General features: G+C 33.0%; 1 protein-coding gene across 12 annotated transcripts; it reads left to right on the top strand.

Annotated features, from left to right (window-relative positions):
- The first annotated feature begins 5,137 nt into the window (after positions 1-5,137).
- Positions 5,138-10,594, top strand: LOC137835682 (uncharacterized). 12 transcript variants are annotated; one of them, XR_016520838.1, is made up of 9 exons: positions 5,141-5,311; positions 5,671-5,818; positions 5,928-6,751; positions 7,182-7,300; positions 8,398-9,266; positions 9,359-9,671; positions 9,809-9,974; positions 10,094-10,199; positions 10,290-10,594. XR_016520838.1 is itself a non-coding variant. In XM_068644292.2 (9 exons), the coding sequence occupies exons 3-9, from the start codon at positions 5,930-5,932 to the stop codon at positions 10,405-10,407; spliced, it is 2,517 nt and encodes an 838-aa protein (XP_068500393.2). In that variant the 5' UTR covers positions 5,141-5,311; positions 5,671-5,818; positions 5,928-5,929; the 3' UTR covers positions 10,408-10,594. The 12 variants fall into 12 exon arrangements, 8 of the variants coding, with proteins under 8 accessions (XP_068500392.2, XP_068500390.2, XP_068500393.2 ...); XR_016520836.1 differs by having other exon boundaries at positions 9,359-9,713; XM_068644292.2 differs by having other exon boundaries at positions 8,398-9,270.
- Positions 10,595-11,514: the final 920 nt, after the last annotated feature.

Here is an 11,514-nt window from a genome sequence, read left to right as displayed (position 1 = left end):
TGAAGAAATGAGGCGGTGGTGCGAATGGAGCGTTGGATGGAGAAGAAGAAGTGAGGGTGCAGGTTGGAAAAGAAGAGTGAGAGCGCAAGTTGTAGAAGAAGAGTGAGTGCGAGAGCGCGGTTGTAGAAGAAGAGTGAGTGCGAGAGCGCGGACTGGACAATTTTTTCATTTTTATTCACGTTTATAACAACGGTTAAGTGGGTAACATTCGTTATTTTTCACAAAAAATAATTTATAATTAGATGGGAGAACCGTCGTTATTTCTCACTGTGACCATTATTACCAACAATTATAGCTATAACCATCATTATAAAACATTGAAAATTCAAATTATTCACGAAAATGGCACCGTACTTTTTACTGCAATGGATTTCTTTCCAGTGTCGTTATTCATAGTTATAATTATGCTTTTTTTTTTTAATAATGTAGCTTTCAAAGTACTCATACCATTCTACATAGAAAGATCAAAGAAATTTCACACCACATATTTAATATGATATAACATATATTGCAAGTATTATCTGTTGACATGTTAAGATATTTCAATTCTTATGTCTTATAGTGATTAAAAACATCTTCTCTGAAACTATATCCGTCTTTCAATTTGTGTTCATCTTATTGTTGATAGATTAAATCTCGTCTTGTTCTTAACATTTTTTTTTATATACTACTCACAAGTTATATATTTGAATCAAGGAAGGAAGCATATGAATCGTAATTTGTGGCTGTGGTTCTCTTCGTGTCCTACATCATTTCACATCCACTTCATACTGAAATAATATATGAATTTTGGCATGTTATTGGTTTGGTGATTTTCAGAAGAGCACACACACTTTTCCTTCAATAATTTATCTTTGGGGTACCCCCATAGCACCAATTAATGCCAATTATAGGACTTTCAATCTTTTCTCGCCACTTTCATATCTCACTCTACGTTCTTAGATGTTAGAGATTTTATTTCATAAAGAAATGTTTAGATTAGGAGAAGATATAGGGTGTTTTAACGGTAATTTATGATGAAATTTACATTTTAATTATTGATAAACCTGAAAATCAAATTAAAATTACAGTTGCTAAGCCAAAGACTCGATGTATAATTTTTTTTTTGATAATTTTTGTGCGTGTGGAAAGATTAACTGTGAAATATTATTTTTGAGGAACCACTATTGTCAACTTTTAATGGTCAATGTTAATTTTCTACTGCTGAAGATTGAATTAACTTGCTTTCTGTTTTTAAAAATTAAGTTAAATGTAGCTTAGTTTTTCATAAATTAATATGATACTTTGCTCTTTCATTAACTATAATTGAATTTGGATTTGTAATGAACCAGTTGAGTAAATGAAATTTGAATATCAATTTTTATTATTATTTTAAGTTATGTTAGGATGAAAAAAAGTTAAAATTTGCTAAATTTGATATGTTTAAAATTTGTATAACTTTATTTATTTATTTATTTTTAAGGGTTTTTTTAAATTAATTCAAAATAACTTAAATTTCAAACTATTTTAAAGGACAAATTATGCATACCTAAAATATTAAAATTAAAACGAGATAATTTAAATAAATAGTTATTAAAAATAATGTAAAAATTTATTTAATAACCCATAAATTAAAAAGTATATTATACTCAATATTGACAGAAAGAAAAAATACAAAAGGAAAGAGAGTAAAATGAAGGAAATATAATGAGAAATAGAGGAAGAGAGAAATAATAGATACTCAAGTTCGAGTTGAAGTTTCACATTATATTAAAATTGACAAGTTGAATAATTTACAAATGAGAAAAATTCATAAACCTATACGAAGATAATTATTATTTCAATGTGTAAATAATAAATTATTAAATTTGAAATTCTAATGATGAAGAAATAGACAAGTTGAGAAAGTGAGGAAGACTAAATATATAAATTTAAGGATTTTGAAAATATGGTTGGCATGTTTTCTTATTTTGATTGATGTCTGAAATCTTTGGTACATATGAAAACAGCTAAAAAAAGAAATGCTAGAGGAGATGAGCTCGGGTGTCTTATTTCTTAGGATATGAGATAAACGCCGTAGTTTTTGTGCTGCATAGTCTTTTTCAAGATGTTTAGACAAATTTTGGTTGGAAGACGTCTTTATTTTTTTTTATATAAAAGTTGAAGTATACTTAAAATACTTCCATTAAAAATAATGTCAAAGTATTGTATTACTCACTTATAATTAACTAGGGAAAATAATCCATTTTTTTTCTCTTCAAATTTTCTAAACAAACATAGAAAAAAACCTAAAAGATTAAAGTTCATTCATTATTTTATTAGATATTAGTCCCTTTTAGTTTTTTCAATCTTGTAGTTGGTATTCAAATTGCTTTCTCCAGTTGGGCACATGATTTATCGATTTTTCATACTCCAATTAATGGTAGATCATCCATGCACATGGAGTTTTCAGAAACCATAAATACATTATTTAAAGTGAAGATACAAGTAACTGAAATAAGTGCAGTTGAAACGTTATATAAGTCTTCATATATATATATATATATATATATATATATATATATATATATTCATAGAGCAGTAAAATGGTTCATTTGAGTTGCGATAGATAGTGAAACATGAAGACAAAGGAACATGACTATTCCCGCGTCTTTCGGAGCATGCATGCAATGTGTTTGGAAAATTGTCAATTAACAAAGACAATCACAAGCCAGAGGCAGAAGAGTGGGGTTAAACAAGGGACCTTATAATTTAACAGGGGACGTGCTTTTCTTATTTATGTTTTGTTTGGGGGAGAGAAGCACTTTTCCAAATTGCTTTTCTTTCTAATAAAGATTTATTCTGTGTATACAAAGCAAGCTTATGATTACATTGAAGCACCTTTAGGTAGACATGTTTAGCATATCTATGTTTATATAAGATTTTCTTCAACTAGTTAATACTAAACTAACCCATATCCGAATCTAACCACTGATTTTAAGAACTTAAATGAACCAATGGTTAAGGTGAGTTCTGTCTCCACAAAAGCATCATGTGTTGGATGCAGCCTTTTCTGAACATCATCATGACCATGCCTTCTTCTTCGAGAGCCAGCCAAACTTTTTTTTTTTGTAACTATCTTCATATTATAGTCCTAAATATCATCTTCTAATGAATTGACTTTTTATTAAACATTTTTCTACATATATAATAGTTCTATTATTGTCATGAACATAGTGTAATACGCGAGATTTAGACGGTGGAATAACATTAACTAATCTTTAACTACTCCATGTGATGATTAATTTGCCTCTTTTACAGTTATATATGCTCATCGTACCCACATAAAGAGAGAACCACTAGTAGAACCAAATGCCATATATATAAAGAAGGATCCCATTATTACAGAAATGATCTAATGATTGATAATAATTTTTTTACTGTGTGAAAATTGGTTGATTAATTAGCTTTTCCTCTTAAAATTCTTTAACGGTTGGAGATCTATCTTGTCCTGGATATAATATCTTGTCCCGGATACAATGGATACAAGTTAGTCGAAATTTATAAATGGATGTTTTAATTTTAAGTCTGAGTTAAAATTCATTTTTTATAAGATATTGGACTATCTATACATTAGGAATGATAATGTAGGACGACTTGCATTCTATTAAAAAAATGTAGGATAAGTTCTCTAATTTAGTACACTGATCTGCTTAGGTTCATCCGGCATAATTTGTAATCCATGCAGGCTAAGAATGAGAGGGGACGAGTTTACCACCAGCGATCAATAAAAAAAAATATTTTATATTTTTAAAAAAAATCATACCTCACTTATCCATTATTACATTGTAATCTTTATATTATTTTATTTTAAAAAAATAATTTTAATGTACTAAGAAAGTGAATTATTATGAAGTGGACTTTAAGCCTAACTAAACTCCATAAAACCAGCTCAATGAGGTGAGGTTTGCATCCACTTATATACTATGAAAGTCTAACGGTCCGATAGCGGGTGACCTGATAAACCCAACAAACACTCGCTAGGATAACTCGAAATGACTCTGATACAATATTATGAAGTAAACTTTAAGCCTAACTCAACTCTATAAAACTGACTCAATGAGATGAGGTTTGCACCCACTTATATACTATGAAGACCCTAATCTCTAGTCGATGTGGAATCTCCAACATGAATGTTTAATAAATTTTTTTTATTAATAAAATTTTTATTTTAAAAAAAACTTACGCAGGTTAGTCCGCAAGCCCACGGGCTACATCTTATGTAATGTGTACAAGTAAAATAAACTTACATTCCTTGCTCCCTGCATAAATATATAGTTCCACACACATATTTAAGTTTCTTAGCATAATAGTGATGTGTTGAAAATGTTAAATCAAGTATAAATTAAGACATTTCATAATATATAAATAAATACAAACCACCTTTTATAAATTTAAATAAAATTTAAAATTTAAATCTTAATAACCTTATGCTTTATATTTTATTTTAGAAGTGAAAATAATTGATGCTAACGTGACCCCACTTTGTAGTGCCAACTTTATTTGACATAGGGTAAGTGTAATAATTCAATCTCGATAGATAATTGAGAGAAAACATATAAAAATAAAACGTAAGCATGACTGAATGATGAAAAGGAGGATTTCGTGTAAGAAAATAATAATTAGAGATAAATTATTTATGTTTAAAGTCCTAAGTTGTTACTCAGTTTTGTGACGTTTTAACCATAGAAGGGATAGTATCTAATTCTGTTAACTATGATCACTTTTATTTTCTTGAATTGTAGTTATCTGCAAATGTTAATAAAGTCCAAATTCAATTCAATAAAATAGAGAGGTTATTGGAACATGTTTTCGATTCCGCATGACGTTGCTGATTTTTACTGTCGTAAGATGTTTGTGTTTGGTGGAGAAAGAACGACAGCTTTAAATAATTAATTCTTCTAGTTGTAAGGAAAATCATAGAAAAAGATTTGAAAATGTAAGTATAACTGTAAAATATAACTTATCGAGACGGCGTCGTTTAGGAATTGGCTTCCACCGAACTTCACGTTCGATTTAAGATTTGGAACGTTTCGTCAATTGCCCGGAACAAAAGAGAATGCGCCACGTGTCATCGGAATGATAGCTGCTTTATCTAAGGAAGAAAAGTCTTGCAGACGCTGACGTGTCCACATACATCACTCTTTTGTAAATTCGCAACTCTTCTTTCTCTCTCTGTGTTTCAGTCTCTGCTCTGTCTTTGATTTTTCATTCTCTCTCTCTCTCTCTCTCAATTTTTTTTGAGATTAGGTTACTTTTTCTTTACTTCGAAATCGAAGGCGAAACTTCTCTGGTACGTTCCTTTTCCATGTTTCATACTCAGTCTCGCGCTTCAGTGATGAATTTTCTTCCAATAGTCAAATGTTGTGCACTCAGTTTTTGTGTGGAATAACATTCCTATTTCACTTTTGCTTTGCTTACTATTGAAAAATTGAATGATCTGCAACTCTGTTTTGTTTTCATGGTTTTTCTCATTCTTTGAGAATTTTAGCTTAGCATTATAGACTCATGTTGTGATTATCACTACTTTTTTTTAGAGAATAAGAATTGAATGAATTGATTGATTTGGTATTCCTTAATTATTATTATTATTATTCTTATTATTATGATTATTATTTATTACTACTATTATAATTATTTTGTTTTTGGCAGGCTAAGGTAGAGTAAGCAGTAATTCCTTTCAATTGAAATTTTTGCGTTTGAGATATTTTTCTTGACGAGACTAATACTGACGACGACGACGGCGATGATATCAGGGAGAGGAATGGTAATAGCAAAAGTGATTCAAATCCATGGAAATGTAAGGCCTGTTTCTGAGTAACTTTGATTTCCCACCTGATTGCAAATTTTAGTGCATTTGAGTCAGATGGATTGAAAAGATCTGTGTGCTTGTTATGAATCTAAATTAGAAATGGCTGTTGCTGGTGTGCATAATGTGACTGCGCTCGAATCTACTTTCCTGAGGGAATCCCTTTCTCAGTCGTCTGGGAGGCAAGGAGATGGAGGGAGGGGAGGCACCCGGTCGTCTTCGGTCTTGCAAATGTGGAGAGAGATTGAGGATGAGCAGGTAGGAAGACCAGTCCAGGGAAGACCTGGGGAGGTTTTACTTCAACAAAGGAGTGATGAGTTGGTTGTGGACCCCTCACATGAAGATATGCCATATAGCAACCAGAGAGAAGGGCATGCGATAGAGGATGATTCTGAGACTTGGTCACAAAGTCAGAATGAGTTCCATGACGAACATGAGGAATTGAACAATTCTAGCCACGAAAACTCCTCTGATTTTGGAGAAGTTGAAAGGGAAAGAGTGAGGCAAATTTTCAGGGAGTGGATGAATAGTGGTTCTAGGGATCGTGCATCGAATAATTCCCAAGGAAACAGGGGAGAATGGCGCGGGGAAACTGAGCAGGAAAGGGGCGGGGAAACTGAGCAGGAAAGGGTGAGTATAAGGGAGTGGGTACAGATGAGTAGCCAGCAGAGAGGTGTTTCTTCTGGGGAAAATCGGGACGAACAATCTTCTGAAACTGGTACCCAAATTGATTGTGTTCGTGATGGATTTGTTAATCAGAACGAGGGCCAAACTGAGCATACACGGAGGGGAATCCGTAAATTATGTGGCCGACAGGTGCTGCTTGACATGCTTAAGAAGGCTCAGATGGAAAGGCAAAGAGAAGTTCAGGAATTGTTGGACCACCGGGCTGTATCTCATTTCCCCCATCGTAATCGTATTCAGGTTAGTCTACTAAATGGATACCTTTAGGCCTTATTTATTTACTATTCCGGCATCATAGTGTATGATGTGTGGATGTTGGATATGTTTTCCCCAATGTAATTCGTAAAATATTTGCCTTTACTAAGTTAGTGTTAGAAGGCACTCTTAAGTGAACTTGAAGTGTAATAATTTTAGGGTAACTTTCGGTTTTATTTTTATGCTCAAATTTGTAGGGAACTTGAAGCGTAATAATTTCATCACAGGCATAAGGGACGGGGAATTGTATTATGTGAAGAATAGAAAAATTTATAGAATCTGAAGGAAACCTAGGAAAGAACAAGTGGGAAATACCATAAATTTGAATCTATTTGAACAATGAATTTAAAATCTACGACTTGGTTTGAATCCGAGCTTTGCTGTATTGATTGATTGTTTGTTAAAATATTTTCAGGCCTTGCTTAGAGGCAGGTTCTTGAGAAATGATAGATCGATTGATAATAACAGGTCCACTTCCATTGCAGAAAGTGAATTAGGCTTATTGAGACAGAAGCAGACTGTATCAGGTCTAAGGTATGCAGACAGTTCATGTTGCCATTACGTTGAGAAGAAACTAAATTTACTTTTTATATCAAATATTCTGGATTTTTTTCTTTCTCTCACTTGACTTTTCTATTTGAAACTACCAACTCCCCCTAATTTGACTTTCTTTTCTATTCTGGATCCATATAGATGCCCCCCACCCCACCACACACACACATTTTTGAATTAATATATAATGAGTTTATTCTTGGATATATCCCCTTTACACTTTCCAACCAAAAAATATAGGGACGGATTGGTACACATCTGCTCTATTTGTTTAAAAAGGTCTTCACTTCATAAAACAATAGTCTGCTATTATAAGCATGTTTCACTGAATGAGACAGTAAAACCAGAGTATTGTGAGCATCGCCTTAAACTATATTAACATATTTGTAAAACTTCTAAATAGGACAGTAAAATTGAAATGAAGGTGATTATTTTCAATAAGAAATTAAGGAGTGGTTTGGTTTGGGAAAACGTTTTTCGTTTTCACTTTATTGCTTTTTGTTTTCACTGTTTCCTATGAAAACTTTTGAAAACTGGAAATAAAATCAGAACAAGTTGACAATTTTGTAGTTAGAGGTGAAAACAGAATATATTTTTTCAAATCAAATGGCTCCGTGCACTTCTACTGTTTTTGTTTCATTTAAAATTGATATGTTCTAATAATACACCCTTAAATTTTTGTGGTCTGTTTCATGCAGCTTTTCCCATAATCTTACTTTATGAAGATCACACTATGTATTTTTTAAGCTCAAAAGAAAGGTTTATCGTTTTAGACAAAAGAAAAAAAACCATGACAGGATTTCTGTGAATTATAATATTTTGTAGTGTGTATTTTGTTGGGAAAGTCAGACCTAGGGTTTAAGGCAACCGGTGCATGAAGATCATTTTGAAATTATTGTTATGTCAAATTAATTCAAATTGTTATTTGTTGAAATAATCTTCCCTTGGACCAAATGAAAGTGTAACTGTCTTTGTTGCTTTAGCTTTATTGCTTAAAATTACTTGTCCGTTTTCCTTCATGTTAATTTTTTTTTATCTATCTGCTTTGTACTGAGGATGTTAACTTGTCTTCTGATCAGGGAAGGATTCTTTTTTAGAAAGGACAATATTGGTTGTAGTCAAGCAACCAGTAACCTATCTGATATCTCTTCCGAGAGTGATATAGATGTTAATGCATTTGAACAAACTGGAGCTAGCAGTTCACAAGCAGTCCCAACTGTACATTCAGAACAATCTGGGCCTAATAACAATGGAAATGATGGAATTGAGATACCATGTGATCAGATTTGTTCACAAGGAACCCCTTATGAGAAATTAGACTGGCAAGGCTCTGCCGCTCATATAGAAACAAGAGATTGGGAATCATCTTCCTGTATGAGGGTTGAAAGAGGAGATGGCACTGGACAAACTGTTGCTACGATGACAACTGAAGATCCTTCTAACGACCTTACCCAACACAGCTTGCAAATTGAAGATACACAGGATGACAATATGCAAGAGTTAAGCGAGGTACATACTGAGCAATCCCAGTGGGGAGATATAACTAATGATGAAAGCAATTTATCAAATCAGGATGATCGTGTATATAGCAATATCGTTGGTGATGTAGATTTGATTGAATCTATTGCTCTGGAAGTAGAACAACAGGAAGAAGTTATAATTGAAAATGACGGAAGTGACTGGCATCAAAGTGTGGATGATCATCAGCTCAGTAACACAACAAATGAATGGCCCCAAAACATATTGGGTAGCGAAGATGGAGAAAATTCTCGTATGCAAGAGCAAGAAACCCCTGAAGTGTGGCAAGAGGATGGTGGCTTTCAAGAGGCTGTGGAAATTTGGTTAGGAGGACCTTCTGATAATGAAGTAGCTCCAGTTGGTAGAATTCATGGGTTTTATTTTCCCGAAGATGACAATGTGTACAGTGTTGAACTCAGGGAATTGCTAAGTAGGTAGGTTGATATGATTGAAGTGTTTCAGCCAAACTCTTTTGAAAACGAAACAAATAAATTAGAATAAATATGTCTTTTCCTCTGGCAGGAGAAGTGTCTCAAACCTCCTTCGCAGCAGTTTTCGTGAAAGTCTTGACCAGTTGATACAGTCGTATGTTGAAAGGCAAGGTCACGCTAATGTTGAATGGGAGCTGCAAGAAACAACCCCTTCTTCTCCCTTGGCAGAACAAGACTCAGGGCAACAGACTAGGGACCCAGTCGTTGGTCCTCAGAGTATTGTTAATAGCTCACTTGACCACCGCCCCTTGCCACCAACACCTCCGCCTCAACCTTTATGGGATCGGCACTCTCGTCATGACAATTGGTCACAGAGTGACATAAATAATCAGCGCTTAGGAATTGTGCGTTCATTTGCGGGACATAACTGCTTTTCTTTAGCTGATGTACTCCATAGTCTTGACATTCAATTGCCTACTTTTCTCATTTCATAATTGTGTTATTATATTAATAATTTTCTGAGTGGACTTTTTTTTTTCAGGAGTGGGATATTGTTAATGACTTGAGAATTGACATGGTTAGGCTACAACAAAGGATGAATAATATGCAAAGAATGCTGGAGGCCTGTATGGATATGCAGCTTGAGTTACAACGCTCAATAAGACAAGAAGTCTCTGCAGCCTTGAATCGTTCAACTGGTTCATCAGGTCAGATGACTTAGTGCTTTCCCTATTCGATTTATTTTTCATAAGCCTTTGAACCTGACCTGTAACGTTATGGCTTGGGGGAGAATGACTTTGTACTAATACTCTTAGATTCGTCACAGGAATACATGACCGTGTTTCACCAGACGATAAATCTAAATGGGAATGTGTGAGGAAGGGACTTTGTTGTATATGCTGTGAAAGCAATATTGATTCTTTGTTGTACAGGTGCTATTCAGTGCACTTTGATAAAGTCAGTAATTTTGTTTGTACCTGATGTAAATTCACTTACATATTGCTGTTGTATTTGTCTTGCAGATGTGGCCACATGTGCACATGTTCAAAATGTGCAAATGATTTGCACCAAAGTAGAAGAAAGTGTCCAATGTGTCAAGCACCAGTGGTGGAAGTGATACGTGCTTATTCTATACAATAGTTTTGACATTATAGGGCCAAATACAGAATACACAGATCGTAACAATTTCTTTCACCTGACGTTTCCTGGTATTTTTTTTAATATTTTTTTGTTCCGTGATTACTGTATTTATGTGAGTGCACAAATGAAAACCTGATGGCTATTCTGATGGCCATGATTCTGAAATGAATAAAAATATTTTGTTTGATTTGGTTGTTTGAGATTCCTTTTTTTGATTTTAGATTTGAGTCAAAGTCAAATGGGTTGTGTCATATATATTTGAATTTTCTTTTTTCAGCGCATTTTGTGTTGGTTTCTTGATGAAGACATAAGCAGCATACATACAAAAACATTTTTCCCGTAACTACTTGACATTATTTTGTTACTGTATAGAATTGGCATTTTTCAATACATATTTCTTACATATGGTAGACATGCGATTTCAAGTTGATAGGTTGATTTTGAATGCAAACATATGAGCAACCCAAAACCATCGGTAAAAGAAAGGGGTGAAACGAAACTCTTATGAGAGTCACTTAGTTATCTTCTAATCCAGTGACCTAAATGGAACCATTTCATTTGTCAACAAATAAACATTTAAACTCACATACAAATTTAACCACACACGACGGTATACACAGTTTTGGAAACAAATTTGCAAGTCAAGTTTCCACTCACTCCATGTTTTACCAGAAGCAAGAAAATGTTACTTCTAAGTCATTTGGACTTCACAGTAGAGCTATCTCTCAACTACAGTGTCACGTCAGAAATTATTATTTCCGTATGCATTTGCTTATTCTTTCATAGTTTATTATGTTAAAACTGATTTTTTTTATAATAGCTAAAAAAATTAATTATACTAATTATTTTAAAAAATTAATTAAACAAAGGTTTATAATATTACTATGACAATAAATTTCATATACTGTATCATAAAAAAACCAAGTCTCGAATTGTTTAGCAATAGATTTAAAAAAATATAAGCAGAGACAATTCTTAGGGATGAAATCAATTGAGATTTCAAAAGAATTTTTTACGTTCGGAAATTAAAATAGTGTAAGAATGTAATAATTTCTGTGAAGACATTTTAAAATACTTTTATAATTAAAGTTTTGTAATTTATAATGT

The sequence above is a fragment of the Phaseolus vulgaris genome, chromosome 5 (assembly GCF_051622355.1).
Source record: "Phaseolus vulgaris cultivar YP4 chromosome 5, ASM5162235v1, whole genome shotgun sequence".
NCBI classification, from domain to species: Eukaryota; Viridiplantae; Streptophyta; class Magnoliopsida; order Fabales; family Fabaceae; genus Phaseolus; species Phaseolus vulgaris.
The sequence above is the reverse complement of the archived record's forward strand: the minus strand, read 5'-3'. Positions and strand labels throughout refer to the sequence as shown.